General features: G+C 39.0%; 1 protein-coding gene across 1 annotated transcript in view; it reads left to right on the forward strand.

Moving 5' to 3' along the window:
- The window catches only part of LOC126095279 (UHRF1-binding protein 1-like), a 473,334-nt gene extending 463,454 nt beyond the window's left edge, over window positions 1-9,880 (forward strand). The window contains exon 19 of the mRNA XM_049910037.1: window positions 5,954-9,880. Within this exon, the coding sequence (XP_049765994.1) occupies window positions 5,954-6,082 (129 nt within the window). The 3' untranslated portion in view covers window positions 6,083-9,880. The remainder of the gene's footprint in view (window positions 1-5,953) is intronic.
- Window positions 9,881-27,288: the final 17,408 nt, after the last annotated feature.

Raw genomic sequence — 27,288 nt, forward strand, 5'->3', positions numbered from 1 at the left:
TGCTACTAGTAGTTTTGGTCCACCCCGAGTATTTCATTTCCACGGTACCACCTATATCTAGGAGGCATTCCCCTATCCGCCACCTGGGGAGGCGCTCGGTTGCGGGTCTACTAACTGCCCCGAGATATTGAGTTAATTATATAATTAATGATCACAGCATGTAATTGAAACATGTATATTGAAAACAGAAAGAAATGTACATCCCCTTAACCGATAGTTTGGCTTTAAGAGTATGCAAGACAACAGAATTGAATGAGAGGCTGCCACTTTCACAAATCAACTTCTCAATTTCTTTTGCGAGTTGTGGCATTATCACAGTGAATAGAAACAGTGATCCAGTGAATGTTGATTTTAACCCCCACTCCTCCCCCCCTCCTCTCTCTCTCTCTCTCTCTCTCTCTCTCTCTCTCTCTCTCTCTCTCTCTCTCTCTCTGTGTGTGTGTGTGTGTGTGTGTGTGTGTGTGTGTGTGTGTGCGCGCGCGCGCGCGCGCTCTCCCTAATGCCAGGGCTTGAATGCAAACATACATAAATTTATTATTGATATCTGTCTGTGACAATAATCTTTAGATCTGTAGACTACGTAACTAAATAAGGTAACACACCAGACAGTGCTGAAGTACATGGAAATTGCCATCTGAATTTGCTATGTGCTGGCTACTGACAACTGTGTGTAGATAAGAGTTAGGTCAAGTTCTGTAACGGGTTGTAGAAGATACTTAGTGCTGCCGAGTGCAGGTGGTACTTGCTGTGCTGATGCTGGCAGCAAGTGTGGTGTGGCAGTTAGTGATGACCACCAGAAGTGATCACAGTCTAGTAATGACTGATGACAACATCTGTATAATGTTTTATATCACAATTATATAATAAGTCAATGAAAATGTACAAGGGTCTCTTACTGGGGAAGCAGTCACCATTGCTTCCTTCATTCGTTTTTTGAATGCATAGACAAGCTACGCAGTTCCTGTTTGAGTAGTAGATTCTTCTGCTTCTGGCTACAGGAATGTAGCTGTTGGCAGTGCAAGCAGTCGCAGCAAGCAGCTAGATCCATAGATACAGACTACCAGAATAATAGGTGTGAAAGATTACGTATGATCTTTTGGGTATATTCAAGAAAACAAAATTTTGAAAGAGAATTTTTGGTCAGATTGCTACACTAGTAAGGACCAGTTGTACAATTCCCGGCTAGCAGCCGCTTAAGAGTATTAATCATGTTGTTGTTGTTGTGGTCTTCAGTCCTGAGACTGGTTTGATGCAGCTCTCCAGGCTACTCTATTGTGTGTGAGCTTCTTCATCTCCCAGTACTTACTGCAACCTACATCCTTCTGAATCTGCTTAGTGTATTCATCTCTTGGTCTCCCTCTACAATTTTTACCCTTCACACTGCCCTCCATTGCTAAATTTGTAATCCCTTGATGCCTCAGAACATGTCCTACCAACCGGTCCCTTCTTCTTGTCAAGTTGTGCCACAAACTCCTCTTCTCCCCAATTCTGTTCAATACCTCCTCATTAGTTATGTGATCTACCCATCTAATCTTCAGCATTCTTCTGTAGCACATTTCGAAAGATTCTATTCTCTTCTGTAGCACCACATTTTGAAAGTTTCTATTCTCTTCTTGTCCAAACTATTTATCGTCCATGTTTCACTTCCATACATGGCTACACTCCATACAAATACTTTCAGAAACGACTTCCTGAAACTTAAATCCGTACTCGATGTTAACAAATTTCTCTTCTTCAGAAGCGATTTCCTTGCCATTGTCAGTCTACATTTTATATCCTCTCTACTTCGACCATCATCAGTTATTTTACTCTCCAAATAGCAAAACTCCTTTACTACTTTAAGTGTCTCATTTCCTAATCTAATTCCCTCAGCATCACCCAACTTAATTCGACTACATTCCATTATCCTCGTTTTGCTTTTGTTGATGTTCATCTTATATCCTCCTTTCAAGACACTGTCCATTCCGTTCAACTGCTCTTCCAAGTCCTTTGCTGTTTCTGACAGAGTTACAATGTCATCGGCGAACCTCAAAGTTTTTGTTTCTTCTCCATGGATTTTAATACGTACTCCAAATTTCTCACGTGTTCCAATATTTCTATGGAATCCAAACTGATCTTCCCCATGGTTGGCTTCTACCAGTTTTTCCATTCGTCTGTAAAGAATTTGCTTAGTATTTTGCAGCTGTGACTTATTAAACTAATAGTTCGGTAATGTTCACATCTGTCAACACCTGCTTTCTTTGGGATTGGAATTAGTATAATCTTCTTGAAGTCTGAGGGTATTTCGCCTGTCTCATACATCTTGCTCACCAGATGGTAGAGTTTTGTCAGGACTGGCTCTCCCAAGGCCATCAGTAATTCTAATGAAATGTTGTCTACTCCCAGGGCCTTGTTTCAACGCAGGTCTTTCAGTGCTCTGTCACACTCTTCACACAGTATCATATCTCCCATTTCATCTACATCCTCTTCCATTTCCATAATATTGTCTTCATGAACATCACCCCTGTATAGACCCTCTATATACTCCTTCCACCTTTCTGCTTTCCCTTCTTTGCTTAGAACTGGGTTTCCATCTGAGCTCTTGATATTCATACAAGTGGCTCTCTTTTCTCCAAAGGCCTCTTTAATTTTCCTGTAGGCTGCATCTATCATGCCCCTAGTGAGATAAGCCTCTAGATCCTTACATTTGTCCTCTAGCCATCCCTGCGTAGCAATTTTACACTTCCTGTCAATCTCATTTTTCAGAAGTTTGTATTCCTTTTTGCATGCTTCATTTACTGCATTTTTATATTTTCTCCTTTCATCAATTAAATTCAATATTTCTTCTGTTACCCAAGGATTTCTACTAGCCCTTGTCTTTTTACCTACTTGATCCTCTGCTGCCTTTACTATTTCATCTCTCAAAGCTACCCATTCTTCTTCTACTGTATTTCTTTCCCCCATGCCTGTCAGTTGTTCCCTAATGCTCTCCCTGAAACATTGTACAACCTCTGGTTCTTTCAGTTTATCCAGGTCCAATCTCCTTAAATTCCCACCTTTTTACAGTTTCTTCAGTTTTAATCTACAGTTCATAACCTATAGATTGTGGTCAGAGTCAACATCTGCCCCTGGAAATGTCTTACAATTTAAAACCTGCTTCCTAAATCTCTGTCTTACCATTATATAATCTATCTGAAACCTTCTAGTATCTCCAGGATTTTTCCGTGTATACAACCTTTTTTCATGATTCTTGAACCAAGTGTTAGCTATGATTAAGTTATGCTCTGTGCAAAATTCTACCAGACGGCTTCCTCTTTCATTTCTTACCCCCAATCCATATTCACCTACTATGTTTCCTTCTCTCCCTTTCCCTACTCTCGAATTCCAGTCTCTCATGACTATTAAATTTTCATCTCTCTTCACTACCTGAATAATTTCTTTTATCTCATCATATATTTCATCAATTTCTTCATCATCTGCAGAGCTAGTTGGCATATAAACTTGTACTACTGTTGTAGGCGTGAGCTTCGTTTATTAATCATACAACAAAATTATGTGCACCTCGGATTACTATTTTTCACTGGAAACCTCATGACAATATCTTGAACTTCCATGAAATAAAGGTCGCGTTACATCTTATGCAAATCAAACTGCATGAATGAACTGCCATCGTATATCCAAAAAATGAAATAGGTCTTTTTGCTGATGATGTAAGTATTGTAATCAGGCCAAAAGAAAAAATTCAACACTGAAAATTTAATCAAAATTATCTTGCAAATTATTGATCCTCTTCAAATGGAATGTCCCTGAACTTAGTTCTGCAATTCTGTAACGCCCAAGACCCAGTCACATCACTAGAAATAATCTATGAGGGAAAATTAGTAAATGAAACAGAATATTGTAAACACTTGGGTGTTTACGTTGACAAGAAAAAATGGCTCTGAGCTCTATGGGACTTAACATCTGTGGTCATCAGTCCCCTAGAACTTAGAACTACTTAAACCTAACTAACCTAAGGTCATCACACACATCTATGCTCGAGGCAGGATTCGAACCTGCGACCATAGCAGTCACGCGGTTCCGGACTGCGCGCCTAGAACCGCTAGACCACCGCAGCTTTTGTGTTATGGATAGTAGTTAACTTGGAAATGAAAGTGTCTGAAGATTGACTTATTTCGCTTCTTACACTCTACTGTTCTTGGAATCACATTCTGAGGAAGCACTTCATTTTAGAAGAAAATGCCATTGCACAGAAGGATATAAAAGGATAATACAGGGTATCTGCTCAGCATAGAAAGGAGTAAAGTATTCAGCCATAAAAGTCTATGACCACTTACCTAGTGATGTGAAGAATCTAATAGGTGATAAAATTCACTTCAAACACAAACTTAAATCATATGTGCTTGACCTCTTTCTAATCCTCTAATCCACAGGAGGTTTTCTTTTGCTTGCTTGTGTGTGTGTGTGTGTGTGTGTGTGTGTGTGTGAGAGAGAGAGAGAGAGAGAGAGAGAGAGAGAGAGAGAGAGAGAGAATCATAAGCACATATAAAAACAACTAACTCTAAGTTTAAGGAGAATGAATAGATTTAGGTTTTGAATTTGTTGTATTCTGTGGCTGGGTAATGATGCACAACTTAGCAGAAAATTTTAGATAGAATCTGTATCAGTTTACATAGTTAATCTATATAGATAAACTAATTGTTTTGATTATTAGTGATCAGAAAGAGAGAACTGCAAGATACAATGTTTTTCTTGATGTTGGTGTTTGTACTTTTTGCAGCATTTATAAAGTTATCAGCCTTGAAGCTCTAGGAAACTAGATAAAATATCACATATCCAAATTATTTCTACGTCATTTTCTATCTTTATTGTCATTTTCATATCATATTGACACTCCCGTATCCATAAAAAATTTTACTCATGAACATGCAGGTTCGACTGGTTGTTCTGAGTGGAGAACAGGATTGATTACTTCTGCATCGTCCAAGCTGTCTCACTTGAGAAAATTATTTTCATTCAACATTTTTAATTTTTTCACTTGTGTAAAGCTAAAATATCAGATGCAGGGATGTGAACTATTTAATATTCTTGAAATAAACTACACTGCATTTCCTTGTATATTTTCCGTAATAAATCTTCTAACATCGATGTTTATTGCTTGTTAAGATACATGGATAATTTCCTCTGTGTACAGTACAAATAGTATCAGTGTTATATGAACAATGTCAGCCATTAACTAACTCCTAAAGGATATGAAGAAATGTTTTTTTCCACCAGGCTGCAACTTAAAAGTGTACTTTATTAAATACTACCAATTTCAATCATGGGTCATTTTCAAGTGCACTTGTAATTAATGTGGATACACAATCCTCATCAAATAAAAATCACAAGCCACCTATGTACAACTGTTCATGATAGTGCCACATGTACCATAAATACAATTTATCAAGACTGTGGTGCCCACCTACAAGAAATTGGCCTGATGCATACTAAACATTTTCATTATGTCAGTTACAGGCTCATCTGCAAAGCATTTGATATGAGTTATGTTTTAATTATTGTAATAAAGTGCATTGAAGCCCTTCACAATGCAGATCCCATCTTCTCGCAGGCACTAACTGTCATTTAAAGAGTCACATCAACAAAGGAGTGTTAGTCGTAAATTCCACACGAAACAGAAATCAAACAAAATTTTGTGAATGTTTGGAAATAAATCTAACATAAATACATTGGACATTGGTATAAAATTTTATTAATGTCTACCTGACATTGTTCGGGCAGGAAAGACATGAATGTTTACACTCAATATTTGTAACACTTCAAATATCAAGTTGCCACTCATTAAATATGTTTGAAAAATGAATTACTTCTTTCCTGTATTGTGTAATTGAATGTATTTGAAAAGTATAAGCTGTTGTTTTTGTAATGTTTCGTACATATTCATTAATGTAGAGTGATCATCGTGTCTTTCCAGATTCTTCGAACTTGCTTGATGACTGCTCAGGATGATGTAGCACGTTTGCTTGAAGAGAAACGCACACTCATTGACAGGTTACGTGGAATGCAGGAACAGCTTGATCAGCCACCAAGAACCAAGAGATAGCACAAGTGCTTTGAATGCTGTGAATAAATGTGCCACTCGCAGCTTTTCAGTGAAGGCAGTATCACTCATAATTTGTTAACAGTTTAGTTTCTTCTCTTTAAAAGATTCAGCAGATTATATTTTCCTGGAAATTGACTGTTCCATTGATAAAAAAAAAGTTATTAAGTGCTAGTCAGTATGTATGCGGAGAAATAGGTTGTGTTGTTTATACATGTGTGCAAGATGGAGACATGTTCATGGAGAGTTATACAGATATATTTTTTTAACCATCCGCAGGTGTTATGTTCCACAGTTCCTTGTTACATATCTTTCCTTTTTCTTAAATAACATATAGTACACACATATTGCAATTTGTAAAACTAATTTTACTTAAGTCCACTGTGCTTGAATACAATGATAGAGTTGGTATTTTGTGTACTTTTTTTAAAAGAAGATATGCATTTATTTTTATTTTTGGTCAGTAACTTATCACAATTTTGACATTTCTGTTACTATGGTGCCTTTATGCTTGCCTTTACTTTCCTCCTTATTGTCATTACTGGTTTTTTGCCATTAGTAGTGATATAGTAAGGAATTGTGTTCATTAGTAGGACTTAAGGAACAATTATGTATTAAAATATTAGCAAGATGTGAAGTTTCCCAAATGTGATATTAGTAGAAGCTGTGTGCTTCGTAAAGTTATAATTTGTTGATTACATTCAGTGTACATATATATTTTTGTCAATTTCATCATTAAAATTCATTCATTATCGTTGTTCCAGCGTGTGCAGACATGATAATATTTTAGTATGTAGGTTGTGGTATTAAGGTGCTCATTCTAATGTGCTCTGCATTATCATGTCCCAAACGGCACATGACTTTGTGCCAACAGTGCAATATCCCACAAGTTGAACTGTTGAAGTTTCATTCAGTTAGAATGTAAACTGAATGAATTAGCTTTATCATTGTCCTCATATTTATAATCATTGTGCTGTTTTTAGTATCACTGTTATGAAACATTGCTACACACACCTCCATGACCTTAAAAATCATAAGTGAAATGTACCTAATTGTCTTGAAAGAGTATGCAGCATTTTAAACAAAATGAAAGTATGTTCAGGCATGTTTTCTGACACTTTGTCTTCCTTCTGATCTTTATCCACCCTCCTTTTTTATTTCCGTCAAATTATGTGATATTATTGTTACCTATATTATGTTGCTTACATGTCTCACTAATTAAATTGTTTTGTATTTTTGTTCATCCTGTCCAATTCTTTAACTATGCCTCAGTAATTTCAATTTTCTCACTTCATTTCTGTTTCATTTTTAACATTTATTTTATGCAAGACAGTATTGGTACATATTTTTCAGTAAATGTTTGATTATTAAAAGATGTTTCTAGACCTGGTCTGGGTTTCAATGCCAAAGAGTTGAAAAAGCATTGTCGTGCTATGTAATGTTTTTGCCAAGTCTTCCACATTCTTTCACTCTTCACTTATATAACAAATGAGTCACTTCTTATGTCCACATTATTACAATGAAGAATGTTTCCGAGATATTGAGAGAAAGATTTGAAACAACTAGAAGATTAACCTGGAAAAAGGATTTTAAGTCTCCACCATAACATAATTCTCCGGAACATATCAAAGTGCAAATTATATTTGAAGCTGCAGTTAACAAAATTCCTAATTTATTATTGATAAGCACATACTTGACAAATGGTAATTTGTACCATGTTATGACTGTGTTAAAAATCTACAGCTGTGGAAAGTCCACAGTCCTTTACTTTTGTAGCTGCATTACATCTATACCCTACAAGCTTCCATATGGTGCATGTAGCGTGTGGCGGAGGGTACTTCAGGCACCACTACCCTTCCCTCCTCTTTTTCTTCTCTGTTACATGTGGGAATCTTTCATGGGAAGAATAATTGTCAGTAAGCCCATATGAGATCAAATTTTTCTGATTTTACTGGCTGGGTCATTTCGTGGTGTGTATATGAGGATAGGCATAACTCATGAAATAAGAGGCACTGAGCAGCAGGCAGTTTATTATCCTATTCTAAATGTGTGTCTTCTGGGTAACATGTCTTCTATTTGATGAATAGTACTTTATACTTATGCACATAATTATATTCCACAACAGAGTTTACATGATGTTTTTAATGGGTACTAAACATACAGGGACTGATTCTGCTTCCAGTTTGTAGCAGTGATGCAAAATACTAGGATAATTTCACCATTCCTGTGTCAGAGGTTCCTCTTGTAGTGCTTGAAGATGCTAAAGAAAATTGTAAAAAGTAAGAAAATTGAGGATAAGTCTCAGAATTGAGAATAAAAAGCAGGGAGTCCACAAAAAATTGTAAGTGACTTATTATCTTTATTTTCTCCTGCACTTTCTTTTTTACATGCTTTTTTCATTTATTGCACCTTTTCTACCTTATTTTACAATGTTCTTATATTGGGCAATTTTTATATCAGTAAAGTGCAGGTTGTGCCTTTTTTTTTTTTTTTCCATGTCTACTCTAAACTCCATTACAACTTGTAATTTTGGTAAGCACAGCTTCATATCATCAGCAATTTTGTCTGCTGACAATGTGGTTCCAGCTTTTAAGTTTTGAAGTTTCTTTCATGAAGACAAACCACATAATAATGCTTGAGAAAAATCTGCACACAATAATCACTGTGCAACATTTTCCATAACTGACCATAATAGTGAAACATCATTTACAAGCCAAAGTTTGTGTAGTGTACGCAAAGTATTTTGGTTAATCACAAATAAGGCAGAAGCTGTATTTATCTTTGATATTACAGATCAGTTAGAATATGAGGAAATAGTGTGGTACCCTTCTGTAACAAAATTTTGAGTGGTTGTTTAATGAAGTCTACACAAATATGTGACAGACATCTAATTGCACATCATAAATTGTATTGCTAAATGCAGAATTACATTTTCATTAAGAGTTTTCATAATATTCTTAATTTATGAGACTGCATAGAATTCTTATGTTTCAAGTCTGTTAATCCCTTGCCTGAAGTTTCCTCCTCCCATTATTTCTTGTTCATTTTTTCTTGTCTGACAGATATTACTATTTACCCAGTGTCAACATATAAAGCAGTTGTAACAACAGTTTAATGCACAGAAGATAAATTAATAAAAATACCAATATACATGCCTGCTTTATGATTGAAGTTTGTAGCTTATGCTGTAATTTTTGTTTGTTTGTTTGTTACAAAATGGAAACCATAAGAGGTCATCTCAATGCTAATGATGTTTTTTTAAATACAAATTGAATTTTAAGTTTTGTTTGCTTGACTCATATCCATATAATAGAAGTCAGATATATTAAAGAAGTGTCTCTGCACATAATCTTTGCAGTAACCATGGACAGACTTGCAAATTGTGCTTGATACAATGAGGCAAGCATTACTATGTAAAACTGACATATAAAGAGCAGTTGGTATAATTATTCTGAACTACTTGTGAGAGACATTTAGACAGTGTGGCTTTAGATGACCCAAGACTCATAAATCATAGCATTGAAATTGAGGAATTCCTTAAGCCTTGTTAGCTCATTGTTTTAGAATACACATACTATAACAGGTGCAATTTTTGGAAAACATACATTTTAAGAAATACTTGTATCTTGGCCTATGTACTTCTCGCTTTGCATCCTTTGTTGTATTACTGAAGTTTTAAATTTATTTCTTATGACATCCACCAAAATTTTATACTTCCTTGTGTGTATGTGTCATATACCTGTATGTATACAAAATGTATCAAGTTATATATTGAGAATGTTGCGAAAAAAAAAAAAAAAAAAAAGTACTTTTGTCCATTCAAGTCTCTTTTAATACCTTGCTGAATCCCAGTCTTATATTCAAAGGTAAATTAAGGAAGTAATGATCTACTGCACATTCCCACTCCATAGGTTGGTGTCGGGCTTCTGGCTCATGGTCTCCAACATGTTGTGTCAGTGTTTTGTGAGCATCAGTCAAAATATGTTGTTAGCGTATATTCTTTGATTGTTTAAAATTAACTGAGTAATACAAAGTCCCACTGGCTTAAAGGTCAGATATGATTTTTTGATGCTCGAAAGTTGCAGAAATTTACCATCAGCTAAAGGAAGCGTGAACAATACAGTAGGGAACAAAAGAAATTTGAAAAACTGATGTGCCATCTCCAACAATGGACAAACAAGTATACATGATGAAACTAGAGCCAAACAGATTATTTGTAGAACCAAGTGAAAATGAAATCATGCTTGCCAGATATGTGATATTAGACGAGTAACACATTTTTGTCCCTAATATTTCTCAATCTTTGCTGGTGAAAGTCTGTCGAGACATCTTTCCTTTAACAGAATCTGTATCTGATGGGCTCCCCAACAACTGACAAGGGAACCTCCCCATCGCATCCCCCTCAGATTTAGTTATAAGTTGGCACAATGGATAGGCCTTGAAAAACTGAACACAGATCAATCGAGAAAACAGGAAGAAGTTGTGTGGAACTATGAAAAAAATAAGTAAAATATGCAAACTGAGATGTCCATATCAAAGATATCCAACATCAAGGAGGATATAAGTTTAGGAGCGCCGTGGTCTTGTGGTTAGCGTTAGCAGCTGTGGAACGAGAGGTCCGTGGTTCAAATCTTCCCTTCAGTGAAAATTTTAATTTTTTATTTTCGCAAAGTTATGATCTGTCCGTTCGTTCATTGACGTCTCTGTTCACTGTAATAAGTTTAGTGTCTATGTTTTGCGACCGCACCGCAAAACCGTGCGATTAGTAGACGAAAGTACCGTACGTGCTTCTCCAATGGGAACCGAAAACATTTGATCGCAAGGTCATAGGTCAACCGATTCCTCCACTGGAAAACACGTCTGATATATTCTATACGACACATGACAGGAATATGTTGTCGACCCACCTAACTTGTAAACTTGGGGAATGGGTAAAAAGATTCTTCTACCTTGACCGATTTAGGTTTTCTTGTGGATGTGATAATCACTCCCAAAAAATTGATGAAATCACAAGAGTTTGTCTCATAAACTGCAACAAATGAATGCAACAGTTTCACAGTCGCACAGTTTTCCCTGTGCTCTGTCAAAACATATGTTTTTAACGTTTTCAAATTTTTCCGTGTGTACACCGTCAAATCCTGCATATGTCCAAGCAAATCTGAACATGTCCTGGAACTTTAGAGAGCGAAGTTGATTGTGTGTGTGTGTGTGTGCCTGAACTTTGATAATTGTCTGAAAATAAAAAATTAAAATTTTCACTCGAGGGAAGACTTGAACCAAGGACCTCTCGTTCCATAGCTGCTCACACTAACCTCAGGACCACAGCGCTACTGAGATGGCGGTGTCCTTAATGTTGCCTATCTTAAGCATGGACTACTCGGTTTGTATATTTTGCTTTTTTTTAATTGTTCCACACAACTTCTTCCTGTTTTCTCGATTGATCTGTGTTCAGTTGCTCAAGACCTATCCACTGTGCCAACTTATAACTAAATCTGAGGGGGTGCGATGGGGAGGTTCCCTTGTGAGTGACGAATACGAAACACAGAGAATGGCTGCAGAACCGAAGTTTTTGAAGTACTGTCACATATATAGAAATGCCTATCTTGACCAGATTGTTAATGGTGATGAGACCTGTCTCTCTCATTTCAGTCCAGAAACCAAGAACTTTGCATTCTGACAGAGTTATTTGAAAACAAACTCGTGGTGATTGTTTTCATGGATTGTAAGGCTACTCTGGCTTAATTATAGTAAGCAGGTTCAAATCATTGTAAGCTGCAGTATTTACAGTGAGGTGACAAAAGTCATGGTTTATCTTCTTATATTGTACCAAATCTCCTTATGCCTGGCATAGTGCAGCAACTTGATGGGGCATGGCTTCGACAAGTCATTGTAAAGTCTCCTGCAGAAATATTAAGCCATGGTGCCCCTATAGCCATCCATAATTGTGAAGATTGTTGTCAGTGCAGGATTTTGTGCACGAACTTGCCTCATGATTATGTCCAATAAATGTTCAATGAGATTCATGTGGGGTTATCTGGGTGGCCAAATCATGTGCTTGCATTGTCCAGAATGTACTTGAAACCAATTGCAAACAGTTGTGGCCTGGTGACATGGCGCATTGTCATCCATAAAACTTCCATCGTCGTTTAGGAGCATGAATTCCATGAACAGCTGCAGATGGTCTCCAAGTAGCCAAATGCTACCATTTCCAGTCAATGATTGGTTCAGTTGGACCAGAGGACCTAGCCCATTCCATGTAAACACAGCCCACACCGTTATGGAGCCACTATCAGCTTGCACAGTGTCTCATTGGCAACTTGGGCCCATGGTCTTGTGAGGTCAGCACCACACTTGAACCCTACCATCAACTCTTACCAGTTGAAATTGGGATTCATCTTACCAGGCCACTGTTTCCAGTTGTCTAGGGTTCATCTGATATGGTCATGAACTCAGCAGAGGTAATGCAGCCGATGTCGTGCTGGTTACAAAGGCACTCACACAAGTCGTCTGCTGTCATAGCATGTTAAAGCCAAATTTCGCCTTACAGATATGTCCATCGTACATCCAACATTGATTTCTGGGACTGTGTAGAGCTGTCAGTGCTACCAGACAAGCAACTCTGTGTGAAACATACTTCAAAGCTCTTGGCCATTGTCCTTTATGAGAAATAATGCCTGAAGTTTGGTGTTCTCGGCTTACTCTTGGCAGTAAGGATCTCTGAATATTAGTTGCCTAGTGTTTCCAAAATGGAATGTCCCACGCGTCTTGCTCCATCTACAAAGTCTGTTCATTCTCATTGTGCGGCCATAATCTTGTCGGAAACCTTTTCGCATGGATTACCTGAGTGCAAATGATAGCTCCGCTGATACTGACGCTTTACAGACGGGTCTTGGCCTTTTCCCGAGGTGAAGGAGTTTTAGCTTATGACAGCTTTTCCTCCTAGTTCCTTGCAGGATGGGTTGATGTTGCCTGACTTTGTGATCTCTACTTGTGCATTCCATTGGCTATTCCTAGCTGCAGGCATGCTAGCAGTAGGAGTTGTGGTTTTGGTTCTTCTTTCCTTCACGCGTGGTGTTGTGTAATGCTGTTTCCAACTCTGCTGTCAGCTTCCGCTCGCTGTCGCAAACCTTCTTCCGTAGCTGCACAACTGCATCTTCCAGGATGTAGTCCCAGTCGCACGGCGTGAAGACAGGGTTTGCATTGATGATATGCAGGTCCTTCTTTGTGGAGAATTCAAGCACGATCACCCGATGTCCGCCACGTAGCTTGAACAGCCTATGAAGAAGTGATGGCTTCCGTTTCCCTTCGACATATGAAAAGAGGTAGGTATTCTTGTGGGCGTTGTAGCGCCCTTCCCGCAGCATGGTGGCGATCTTCTTCAGCACCTGCGGCATGTTGGTGCTGTCTGGGAATGGAATGATGTCTGTATGTAGCTTCCCAGCCTCTTCCTCTTGTTTCCCCTGCTGCTTTATCTCCCTGTTGGTAGGTGGGGAAGGAGAGGACAGTGCCACGTCAGTGGGCATCTCCGCAATTTCCTGTATTGCTACAGGTTCCGGAGGGAGATCTATTTGAGTTGGTACGTCCGTTTGCGGTGGAACATCCATCTGTGTCACCACATCCGCCCCTGCTTGTCGACCCACCATAGAGGTGGCGTTGGGAGCGAGTGTCTTCTTCAGCACCGTCCTGAGTTCTTCTCACAGCTGTGGAAGCTGCTGATGAACGACAACGAGCTCCTTCTGCATAGCTGCACTCTCTTCCTCCATTGCCATTTTGAGAGCAGTCACTGCGTCATCAGTGGTGGTGCTGGCCGGGACTCCAGCCTCGCCGACTTCTTGGTGGCGCGGTCTGTTTCCCCTGTGGAGTGAGATTGTGGGGCCGCAACCTCTTCTCTGTGCACCGCTTTCTCCCTTGCAGTGGTGGGTGTCTGCTTCTTCAAGTATGCACAGCTGCACGAGTTTGCAGTGTGCGCGCCACCGCAATTCGCACACTTAGGCGCGATGTGTCGCCGTTTGTCACAGTCTCGTGTGTCATGAGCCTTGGCGCACTTCAAACATGCGACTGTGTCCCTGCACGTCCTGGTGACGTGCCCGACCTTCTGGCAGCGGTAACACTGCCTCTTGTGCTGCTGTCTGCTTCGCCTCTTCCTGTTGCCCTGGCCATCTCCCATCAGCGTGAGCAGGAGCTTGGCCATGGCAGCCAGCTTGCCTCCCTTTCTGCGTCCTGACATGGCGTTTGGCTAGTGGTGTTGGCGTGCGCGAGCGATGGTAACAAAGTGAGCCACAGCAAGTCGAGCAGCGGAGGCATTGTCATTGCGTTGTGAAATGATAGCTCCTCCAATGCACTGCCCTTTTATAACTTGTGTATGCGATACTACTGCCATCTGTATACTTACATATTGCTTTCCCATGAATTTTGACACCTCACTTGTATGTAGAGATGAAGGTACTTCTAAACAATAAACTAACATGGAGAACTGCAGCAAACCAGTCTTTGGACTGAAGACCTCAACAGTAATGCGTTTATTTACAAATAATTTAGATTTTCTTTTCTTCCATGTTGCTGCCCATTTGCACATTATATATTTGGTATTGTATGAAAATATCTTTGCTCACCACAAAACTGTTTTGTGGTTTTGTCAGACATTTTTCATAGTTGCCCACTTTTGCCCATTTGTCTGTGTAAGGCATTTCAACTTACCTACAGTTCATCACAGACAAGAGAGATTTAGCGTAAGCATCCACCTTCTGTTGCACAGCAGTGACATCCTAGCGTGCTACACAGAGGTTGTAGCAGAGCATGCAAGTGCTGCTTGCTCCATATTTGAGCCTTAAAATAAGCATCAGTTTTGTAAGTGACATTTATTTTTTATTAATAAAGTTTATTGAAGCTAAATGGCCATTACTTTCAGGATTACCTTCATGTTTCTCAAATTATGGACAAATATTATTTTAGTGACTTGTCAGCAATCTTTTCTGCCTACTGCGTGTGTGTGTGTGTGTGTGTGTGTGTGTGTGTGTGTGTGTGTGTGTTGTGTGTGGGGGGGGGGGGGATGGTGCATGCATGCCTAAACTGGAAGTAACACATAGGGATGAAAGAGGAGTAAGGCAGGGATGGTTTCCTCGTATTCTGTCTGGATAGTGATTTGTTGCATGCAGGAATGTTAACAGGGTGACAACAAAGAAGGTGGCAATAGGAGCATTATCAGTGTGGAGGTGGGATGAGAACATATTCTATCAGATATGAGATGTGTTCTTAGGTATGTGTAATAGTAAGAAATAGATGACGGAGGGCAGGACGAAGATGTTGTGGATGAAGACAGATTTTAGGACATCTATTATTCGGGACTCGATTGAAAATATTGTGGGACTGAAGGATGTGTTAGAGGAGCAGTCCTCAGCTCTGTGTCCAGAAACACAGTTTCTCTGAATTGCAGACAGCAGGTGTTGTGAAAGCAGCCATTTTAGTTGTTTACATTGTGCTGAACAGTCTATTCTGCCACTGGGTGATCATCTTAACTGATTTGACAATTACCTGATAGGTGGGTAATTGGTTGCAGACCATAGTGCAATGATATTATCAAAGTTGACATGTGCTAGCGTTTGTTTCACAAAGGCCCTACCTCTAGTCGGTTAAGATACGCCTCTGACAATAGTGAGTGGATCATGGAACAGATCACAGACAACAGTGGCCCATATTTCAAAGGTTTGGAACTAAGAATGAAATAACAACGAACAATGATGATACTTCATAGTTCAGATATATGGCAGGATGCCACTTTTGGAACAGTGGTGTCAATTAAGGGAGGATATTCTGCATTTCAGAGCTATAGAGAGATATTTGAAGCCTAAGCAAAGTTGAAATGTACTGGTAGATTAAAACTGTGCACCAGATTGAGACATAAACCTGTAACTTTGCCCTTTGTGGGCATGTACTCTACTGACTGAGCTGTCCAAGTATGACTAATGACCCTCACACCTATATTTCTGACACTTGCTCTTTTCCAGGGTCCCAGGTTCAAGTCCTAGTCTGACGTAGAGTTTTAAACTACCAGGAAAGTCCATGTAAGTGTATTCTCACTTGAAGTGTGAAAATTAATTCTAAAACAATCCCCTATGCTGTGTCAAAGCAATTTTTCAGTAATGGCATTTACTCCATATTAAGTTCTCAAGCATAACTTGCAGAACAAGCACTACTGAAGTTTGGAAGGTAGGAGAAAACATAGTGGCAGAAGTAAAGCTGTGAAGGTCGTGAATCATATTTAGGTAACTCAGTCAGTAGGGAACGTGTACATGACAGGCAAAGGCTTCACCTTTGGGTCCCAGTCCAGCCCACACAGTTTTAATGTGCTAGGAAGTTACAGATCGATGCCGACTACACTACAGGTTGAAAATTCATTTTAAATAGAATATATTGTTTAATAAGATTTATTTTTTGTCCAGGGGGGGAGGGGGGGGGGTTCTATTTCTTTCTACTTGGTTAGCAGTGTAATTTAATCAACCCCTCCCCTAATGCATTAGCTTCTCATCGTCATTTCTGTCAATCTATCCACATGCACTCATCATTTTCAAACTATACTCCAACTTCGCTCTCCTTGTTACATAACAGCTCTTTTCAGTACATGTGTAACCTAATGTGCAGAATTAAAAGTTCCTTGACTACTATGTCCTATGCATATTCTATGTAACTGCAAAAGAAAACTTGGAAACACTATGTGAAACAATATTGAAGTAGGCCTGAGGGAATCTGTCATCACAACTTACATTTCATACTTAAATACTCATGCAGACCAATGATACATATGTTTCCTTTAATTTACATCTATGGTCACAAACAACAAAACAGTTTGTGACCATAAACGTAAATTAAAGGAAACTTATTGTATATACAAGTCACTGTTTTATTCATAACAATGTCGCAGCTTGTGAATGATACATACTTTAATTCCAGTCCTATCACTTATGCCTACAATTTCTAATGTTTGGTTATTTCTACACAAGATTCATCAGATTGTCAAATAAGTTACAGCCAATATAACATAGCCGAAGCAATATACTGGGTATCAGAGGTATAGGTAAAGATGCTGTCATCATTTGTATCTTAATATGTGCCTTCTTCAGTGTGTTAGTTGTTTTTTGTCTGCATCTTCCCTGCTGCTTGTACCATGTGTACTTGTACTTACTAACCAACCGAAAAACATACTACTCATAACAATTACAATCATTAGTCTGCAAATTAAGTAACTACTTATGTAATGTTGTTAAGTACACTGTCGTCAAACATCAATAAAAATATACACACTTATGCCCCTAACACCTTGTATATGTAAATTTTGTAACTCCCCCTCCACTGAAAAAAATGCCAAAAGACCAGGGTAGTTAACTAACACTTTCACGGGTAAAGGTGCATGACACTTAATTGAAAAGTTTTTGCTGGTAAGTGGTTAAACTCAACATGTGAACTCAGATACAAAACAACAGCATAAGCACAAGTACACAGAACTGCAAGTGCAGCTGTGAAACAATAATTACTTCCTCTGCAGCTGCAACCAGACTAGCATAAAAAGTACCAAAACCACCACTAACCACATGCTGAATGCAGCAAAGAGCAGCACAATGCACAGTTATCCACATGCAAAAATTCCCATCACCACCAACATCGCTGTAGCTGGAAATACAAAATAAATTAACAGAAACACTAGACCATCTCAGTTATGTATACTTAGCTGATGAGTCCGAAGGAGACCTGCCCATGGAGTAATGAATTATGAATTGTATCAGAGAGCAATTGGTATGTGGTTGATAACTTATACTGCAATAACCACCTCCAAATCTGGAACACCCAGCAAATCTATCAGTAGTGACTGTATTTAAACACCACAGCAGTGTCCAGGAAACTCGGCTGTTTTAGCCATTCCACAGTTTTACATCCAGTTATAAAAACAGCCTGTTCCATGTTAGAATGAAAAGTGCATTTCTACAATAAAGACCAGGCATGTGGCTTTGTCAGCATTTGAACAGTCACAAACTGAAGAGAACCAAGCAGCCTTTTACCATCTGAGGGCAAAGGCCAAGAAGCTGCATACAGTAGTAGGTCATGGCGAGAGTTCCTGGAACAGATTAACAATTCCAGTAGTTCAGTGTAAGTGTGAAAATTTATCAGAAGAAATAACAGAAAAAGCAACCAGTCACATACAGAAGCTGAACAGGAGACACTGTGAGACAGTGTTGGAACATTTTGCTGATACTATGGCAACTGTCTGCCCAGATTTGCCATCTCTGTGCCATCATATAATCATAGAGAAGGGCTCCATGACAGAACTGTGTATTTTAATGAGTTATGACCAAGTGTAGAGTCACAAATCTTAGCCAATGTGACCAGAGTGCTGCATCACCGTGACAACAAGCTGAGAGAAAACCTAGAACTTTACTGTCCTGTGGCAGACAGAACATTTTCAGCTTTGTAGAGAGAAAATTTTTGTAACCTACTTCAGACAAGAGAATGTGCCTCAGTGATTACAGAAATGGTTCATTAACAAGATTGTGGACCAAATGGTCAAAATTTCTTGGTCTGAGTCCAGGGAAATGCTCTGTAACTGCTCCCAACGTAGATCCAGATTCCTAAACATGCCATTCACATCCTGATCCTGCTTAATCAGATATGTAAAAAACTTACTGATGAAACCGTTTCATTGGCACACTTTTTTCCTTTTTCCAGGACAAGCTATTTGAATTCTTAATTGTGGTTATAATGCTTTACTTACACCCATGTCTTCTCTGTAGGATAATCGAAGCAACAGAGTCGTATTCCTCTGGACAGTATACCTTCTAATAAGGTGCCCTAATATTGGATCGTCAGTGGCAGTGGTTTAGCAAAGACTGACGGTAAGGTCGTCCCCCAGTCAGCTGATGTGCCAACATTATTTGGCAGCTCTGCTGCACAGCGTACAGCATTCAGATACAGTCCATGTCCAAGCAGTCTGGTAGGATCAGAAGCTGCCAGTTTGCTAGAGTCTGAATAGCTGAAGAAGTGGCGTACTCTCTTCTCTGTGGTGGCTTTGACATGGTCACTTGGTTACCACAAAGGATGAGAGTGCCATGCATATCAATCTCTGAGGCAGTTAGATGATGCGCTAGGCATAGTATGGGGCTTCCTGTTGCTGGGCACATCTTGTCGTGTGCTGGACTCGACAAGTCTTTGAAACAGGCAGTGACATTGCAGATACGGGGTGTGTCACAGTTGTAAATCATTTAACGTGATTACCTATAAAGCACAGTTCACACTGAGACAATACGGCACTGCAAGAAAGGTCATACAACACAACCCTTATCAGTGCCATAGTAGTGCTTCCAGTGGCACAGTACAGTATGAAATACGATAAGAGATGCATCTCTTCATATGAAAAATAACAACTCTGGTTAAGTTGTAATCATGAGATCTTCTGAAGAAGATTTTATTGTGGTTAATCATTATTTAATGCCCAAAAAACTGGAAAAGAAACTGAAGTACTTGGTGCACCCATATAATGCTAATGCTATAAATATCAAACGTAGTTCAGCTGTTAGTTTCTTGTGAGGTCTTTCAACGCAAAAAAATTTCACAAATTATGTAGAATGAGTGCAGTAACTACTTTTTGGAGCAACTAATATCAGATACTCTGACAAAGCAGGACGCAAATTTTTGACTTGGTGTTTCTCTTGCTCAGAAGGTCCTCATTACAATGAGATAAGTTGGTGAGGATGTGGGTGGGCGTTGTTGTGGAGAAGCATCATTTCACATAGTCTTCCAGGTCATTATTCTTGGACTGCATTTGCAAAATTTCTCGAACGTTGGCAGTAATTGTCAGCAGTGATGGTTACACCTCGTGAATATATTCATTGTACACCACACTGTCACTGTTCTACCAGATGCATAATTATCTTTCATGGCTGTGCACAGGTCTTTGTATGGCAAGTTGCTGCTTTTCTTCGGCTTGACCATTCCTTTCTTTTCTTTATATTAGCATAAAGATGTCATTTCTCATCACCAGTAATGATACAGGAATGGTCAGTGTTGTTCGCAAGACAATTGATGAAGAGTAAGCAGAAATGCACATATGGCCACCCGCTGATTTTTATGATTTTGGCTTAGAGCATGCGGTACCCATACACCCAATTTTGCAGTCTTCCTCATTGCATGCAGTGTCACAGAATTATGGAATGATCACAGTTTCATCTCATTTGGCAATTCTAAAGTACTCTGACTGGATCATTGTTTATTAATGCTTGTAAATGAGCTCCTTCAAACCACAAAATTCTTCCTGAACGTGGAGAACCAATCATGTCAAAACAATCCTCCTTAAAATGAGAAAACCATTTTCTTGTCATGCTCTGTCCAATGGCATTATCCCCACAGACGACGAAAATGTTTCTGGCTGCCTCTGCTGCCGTAACCCCTCTATTGAACTCAAACAGAAGGATATGTCATAAATGTTCTGATTTCTCCACTTGGCACTCCACTTTCCAGAGTCCCCAGCACCACTCACTATATCTAAATGAAAATATGTAAACTCAAATGACAACAGTGAACTACAAATAAAAAATGACAGTTGATAAATAAATCCATGGCAACCTGAATAATAACATAAAAAACGAAAATGCTAGAAATTTATGCAAAAACCTAATACACTAGTGTCCAAAATTAAAGCAACAAATGGTAATTTTGTAAGGTTGCATTTATTTTGCCACAAAATAGTATAAGCAGGTAATAGTAAAGTAGAAACAATGTCAAGAGCAAGAATGTAAACAACTGCAACATACATAAGAGTAGACAAAAATGTTCTTTCTTTTTTCCCAACTTAATGTGCTCAGTAAAAGATGTGACAACCTCTGGCAGCAATACAGACCTGACAAGTACAGGGCATGCTGTGAATGATGTCATTCATCTCATACGGAGGCAATAACACCCATTCTTCCTGCAGAGCTGCTCGCAGGTCTCGGATTGCGTCATGTCAGCACCCACCAACCGCTCTCCGTCTCCCTTGTGCATCCCAGACATACTCTATGGGACTCAAATTGAGGGAGTGAGCAAACCACACCATATGTGCAATATCTTCTCTGTTCCAAGAAAACATCAACAACCTATGTTGTATGAGGTCAAGCATTATTGCCAATCAGTACCAAGTCTGAGCTGACAGCACCACGCAACAACCGCACATGTTACAATACCTGACAGCAGTTAAACCTTGACTACTCCAACTACTCTTCATGAAATTGTACGGATGAATTGGCAACTTAATCCCTGACCACACCATAAGGTATCCTCCTCAATATCGGTCTCTTTCCACAATATTTGGATTCTGAAATCATGTTCCACGTTCCCTCCAGATGCAAATCTGTTGAGAATATAAAATTGGGACTTATCTGTGAAAAGAACATTGGCTCACTGTTTGACCATGCAGGTGGCATGTTGGAACATCTAGAGTGAAGTTGTCCTTTTGAGAAGATGCGTCAGATGCACACATAGAGCAAGTCTCCAACAATAAAAGCCACTTTGCCGAAGCCTTCTGTACACCGTTTTCTTCAATACAACATATCCAGTGGATACCGCAATGTCAGAGGCCAGCTGCCGTGCAAAGTTAGGCAGTACTGTCATGCCCTTACAGCCGAATAACAGTCCTCTCTTTCTGATCTCTCATGTTGTCGGCTCTGTACTGGTCTTCGGGTACAGTTTCGGTCTCCATAAACTGTCACCACATCTGAGAAACATAAGAACGATTCACATTAAGCCATCGGGTCACATCTGTCTGTGACTGTCTTGTATCCAGTCTTCCGATGGCCTCCCACCACAGAGAGTCTGGTAGGTGTCTTCTCTGTGCCATACTGCACCATCTGTGACTGTGTACACAGCAACTGTGCATTTGGGTCTACCTGGCAAACATTTGATAGGTGCCCTGACATCATTGTAGGTGTGGGTAACCGTTGACTGGGATGCTATCTTCTGTTGCAAAACACGATCATACAGACATCTTTTGACAGTTTGTATGAATATCGTGAATCAGACACAGGATTGGAAAACAGCAATTTGTTGCTTTAATTTTGGACACCTATGTATATAAATAATGATTGCAAAGTAATAAACACAGGATAGTATTTCGACAACTTTTGGGGGTTGCAGAGTAGTATATGATTCAGCTTGAGAAGTATTCAGAAGAAACTTTTCTGGATTTTAAGTGAGATCAATCACAACTGAGAGTCATGTCAACTAGTTTTGTGTGTGCTCCACCAATGTGGGTTGCTTCCACATCAAAATCAAATGACATAACATGTCATATTGCATATTGGATTGCCTCATTTTGTAGCTTGCGTAATTGTTGTCTGGTGCAAGTGATGGTGACTGCGGGGGTCAGCAACAATGGCTATGGCAGTGGTAGTGACTAGCTGCACCGAACACCACTACCGCATCTGCAGCTGCAGTGGTGTCTGCTGATTCTGTGTCCATTGTGGGCATAGGTGATTCCTATGGTGGGAGAGTTCTGAGCCCTCAGCATCGACAGTAAACATATGATGCATGTGTGTCATGTTGACCCTCACTGACGACTGACCGGGAACGGATTCACACCTAACTAGGGGCATCCAGACTGTACTGGGTTTGATACGGGTGTTGCTTAGCCTCTGGAATGAGGCAGAGCAAATGGAGGAGGTCCAGGGTTGTGGCAGTGGAGGCCTTTCTCAGGGTGGATGTGGACCTATATGTATTCGAAAATAATGTGAGAGTAGACTCTTAAGGAGGACTCCTCCAAATTCTTCTTTGTATGAGCTTTGAAAGTGTGAACTATCTGTTTTATCTGTTGCAGATTGAAAAGTGGGGCCAGTATATATTTCATGTTCTTTTGGCTGAAGAAATTTTTAAAGTGCCCCAAAGTAAAGTGTGAGTTATTGTCAGCAGTGATCACTTTTTGAGCCCATATTTTCACCAAAGTCCACACTGTGACTTCTGTGGTAGTGGACCACATGTTAACCAGTTACGGTAATTTTTACAGGATTTGTACCATCACTAGCTTCGCTGAACTCAGGAAGTAACCCATAAAATCTTAATGGACACAGTTCTCAGGGTTGCAGGCAAGTGGCCCACAGTAAAAAGTATAGTGCTAGAGCTGCATGCTGACCTGTACAATGCATGTGCATGCAAATGAGATGTTCTGATGTCAGTGTCAATGCCCGACCAGTACATAGAGCACTAATATGATGTGTCACACAAGCCATTCCCCTGTGAAGAGTGTCAGTGCCTTTGTCTGGCAGTTCCATGGGTACTTTGAACAAAGTTCACCTTTTGCAGTTCAAAGCAGCAATGTTGTGTGTATTGTCCTGAGCACATGACGGAGATGAAATAATTTCTGGTTAGGGCGTCTGTGGTTGGTAGGGCACGGGTCAACCATTCTGCACATAGTGCATTACTTCTCAATGAATATCATTGTTTATTTATTTACTTATTCCTCACTGTTTTTGGAGCATTATTGGATACATTGGTTTGCATTTACAATTGCAGCTACAGTGCAAATTGCAATTTGAGCTTTTATATTGTTATTTTAGAATAGACTTACACATATATGTAAAATAATTAATGAAAACATTTGATTTACTATGTGTATGCAACCAATTTCAGTTTCTGCAGCAATAGATGAGACATAAGAAAACTTTTCAAGTTTACTTTTAATTTACACGGTGTCTGTATCACAGAAATATTTTGCAGTACTAAAGCAATAACTGCAGAACTAATTCTTTTGGAGTGACCTCAGAAGAATCTTTAACACTATAAAAATATGCTGTTCTTAAGTAGTCTCTTAATTTTGTTTTGAAAACTGATACTGTTTTTATATTTTTTAAACTGCTTGCTAATCTGTTGCATCATAAGCATCCTGCTTTAGTAGGGTCTTCATCAGCCAGTTGTAGTCAGGTACTATTCTTGTGCTGTAATTGTCTAGTCCTCAGTGTACAATTCAGTTTGAGATACATTATAGTTTCAAATGTATACGTAGAGGACATGGTCATAATTTTATATTCTTCACATTTATTTTTACAGGACTTTCTTGATGACAGCCTCCAATAAATCAGACTGTTACTTTTTTTTTTTTTTTTTTTTTCAATTTGCCCATATGCACATTTGCTGCCTTACCCCACATACAGGGTGCCTCATGAAAGATGTCTGGAAGGTGTCCGCAGGTCACGCGGCACATTTGCTGGCTGTTGCCACTGCATCTGCTGGTTGTTGCTGTATGTAGTTCACAGACACCAATAGTTCATGCGTGCTGCCTACACCGTGCGACTGAGTGTACTAGTGACTTCTTTTGAGTTTTTTTTTTGTCAAGTTTAATTGCTTCAAATATTGTTTCTAGATACTGTTATTGCAATTGCACCATGTCCGGGGCTTTTCCTGCCTGGTCTTCAGATGGAAACACCATACATGTGTTGTCTATACTGTGTAACTGAGTGTTTGGCTGTTTCGTTTTGAGTTTCCTGTCAACTTTCCATTCAGTGTGGTATACATAAAGAATCAATGAGTGTTTGTTGTGTTGAACTTTGCAATAATAGAATCATATGTGGAATGTCGGCTGGAATTCATATGAAAATTTTACATTGTGCATTCCCAGTGATTCGATGATATGCAGATTAGTGAAGGAGTTTCAAGAGACTGGCTCTGTGCTTCACTAATGAAAGCCTAGAGAACCTAGTGTTTTAACCAAAACTAAATTAGAATAGGTAGGGGACATTTTGGAAAGAAGTGTAAGAAAATCTCTGTTCCTTTTGGCACTTCAGAGTTATGTGTCAAGAGCATCTGCCCACAGAGTAGTGCACAAACTGAAATTTACACTGTACAAAATAATAGCAGTGCATCAACTGAGGAATTCAGATACTGTTGCTCAACATCATTATTGCAACTGGCTGTTACAGTCTGTGCACGATGGGGAGGTTTATACTGAGACACTTCATTTATCATGGCATGTAAATTCTCAGACCAGTTAATGTTGAAGCTCTGAAAATCTGAATTCCATCAACAACCTCTGCATGATGTGAAAACAAGAGTGAGGTCTTTCCTTTTCGACCTGTCTGGTAGGTCTACCATGACCGGTGGTTCTGGGTGACTTGGTGACTTCTCCAAAATCTACCCCTTTTCCTAGACCTCTCCAGTCCTTTTCCTTCACCCTTCTTCCTTCCCCTTCAACCCTTCTGCCTGAGGAAGAAGCCACTGGCTCTGAAAGCTTGCCTAATTATGACCTCCTTTTATGTGTGTGTTCTGCTGCTGCTTGGGGAATAAACTTTTTTTTTTAATCTATCCAGTTACATTACATTGTCAAAAATTGACTGTTTCATTGTTATAACAGATTAGTATGGCATACAAAGTCAAAGGCTTTTGAGAGCTCAAGAAATATTCTACAAACTTTATTTTATTCTTCCAAAGCTCTGATTATATGTGTAAAGAAACTTGTCACTGTTGTTTTTATAGACTTCTCTTTCCTAAATCCATACTGTGCCTCATCCAGAATATTTTGTTTTTCTATTAAATTGTAACTCTGTTTCTAATAGCTATTTCACAATTTTTGATAAGGTCGGTGTAATTGTTATAGGTCTGTAGTTTCCAGGATCCCCCTTGTCACTGCATTTGTAAACTGACACTACTTTACTCTTTCTCAAACATGTGGGAAACAGCCCCTTCTCCATTACCAAGTTTAATAGGAATGTCAGAGACTTAACTAGATACTGTGAGAAGTGATCTGATTATATTTGTAACTTCTGCTTTGTGTATAGGAAATAGGAATAGACATTCCATTATTTTTGGTGAAACTATACTCATTTTAGTCAGTAGTCATTTTGTTTCATTAGCTTCTGAACTATATCCACACAATACAGATTTAAACTGTAATACACTTCACTTGGCTGTGCTATAAATACCATGTTCCTACTTCCCATTTTATTAGATTCATTCCTGTTTGTTCCTGTAGCCACAGCTGCATGCTCCAGTGTAACTCAAATGTTCTCTATCCTTTCTTGTACGGGCATATCTATTTGAAAGTATACTTCCTCTGTCATGTTTAAAGCTACACTTGTGCCCATGGGGAAATATAATAGTGCATCATCTGTATGCTGTGTTGTGGGTTTGTAATGAATCTCACAGAGGTATACACTTAGAAAAAAGTCTCTCTCTCTCTCTCTCTCTCTCTCTCTCTCTCTCTCTCTCTCTCTGATGTTTGCATTGTTTTTCTGGAAGCTAAAGTGTGTGTCTTATACAGAAACAAATTTTATACGCCACAGTTCACAAAGTGGATTTCTTTAATTGCATATCCATCATCCCAGGCCTCTTTTTTGATCTGCAAATAATTTTGTTGTGCAGATGTTAAACTTTTGGAGGTGATCACAATAGGTAGCTGCGACACCATGCTGCAAGGCATCTGCTGTAGCACAAACTGTTTCACAGGAGTAAACATTCCAGGTCTGACCATGATCTCAATTTTAATTTTTTTCTGTCAGACAGTTTGTGTCAGGATATCTTTTTCAAGTTGACACTCAAATATGACAATCTATTTAACAGGTTCGTGATTTTTGCCACTAGTCAAATGAATTTCGATAGTATTTAATTTTTCTCAAAAAGATTAGTATCTTATTAACTTTACAGCTTTGGTAGCCTACTGATAGCAACAGTTTAATGCTGTTTTCAGTATAATATGATCTAAATGTTTGACCTTCATCTGAATACTAATATTTTCATAAGTGGCATTTAAAGTCTGTGTGCTTCAGCTTCATGAATAACATTATGATATAATTCTGAATGGTGAACCTATTACGTTACCATTGTGTAAGTAATTTGTGCAGGATGAAATCATTTGCACGATCTGTTCTAAATATCTTTAAAACATTGCAGGTGCACTGCTCTACACTAAAAGGGAGGTGCTCAAACTGATATAGGCTGAATGATGTGTTTATCACCAGTACATTTTATTAGGCTCCAGGTGGTCATTGGACAAATTTATTTTGAAGAAACATTCCCCTCCATTTATTTTGGAGAAATATTCCCCCCAGCTAACCCTGTTGATGATTCATAACCAACTCCATTGTCAAAAGAATTAATGACAAATTGCACATTTAATGTGAACTTGAAATCCCTCAAAAAGTGAGGACCTTGGAGTGGTTTTCAGATGACAGTTAAGGATCAGAACGAATTACATTCTGCACCAAAAG

This window comes from Schistocerca cancellata, chromosome 8, assembly GCF_023864275.1.
Source record: "Schistocerca cancellata isolate TAMUIC-IGC-003103 chromosome 8, iqSchCanc2.1, whole genome shotgun sequence".
Lineage (NCBI taxonomy): Eukaryota > Metazoa > Arthropoda > Insecta > Orthoptera > Acrididae > Schistocerca > Schistocerca cancellata.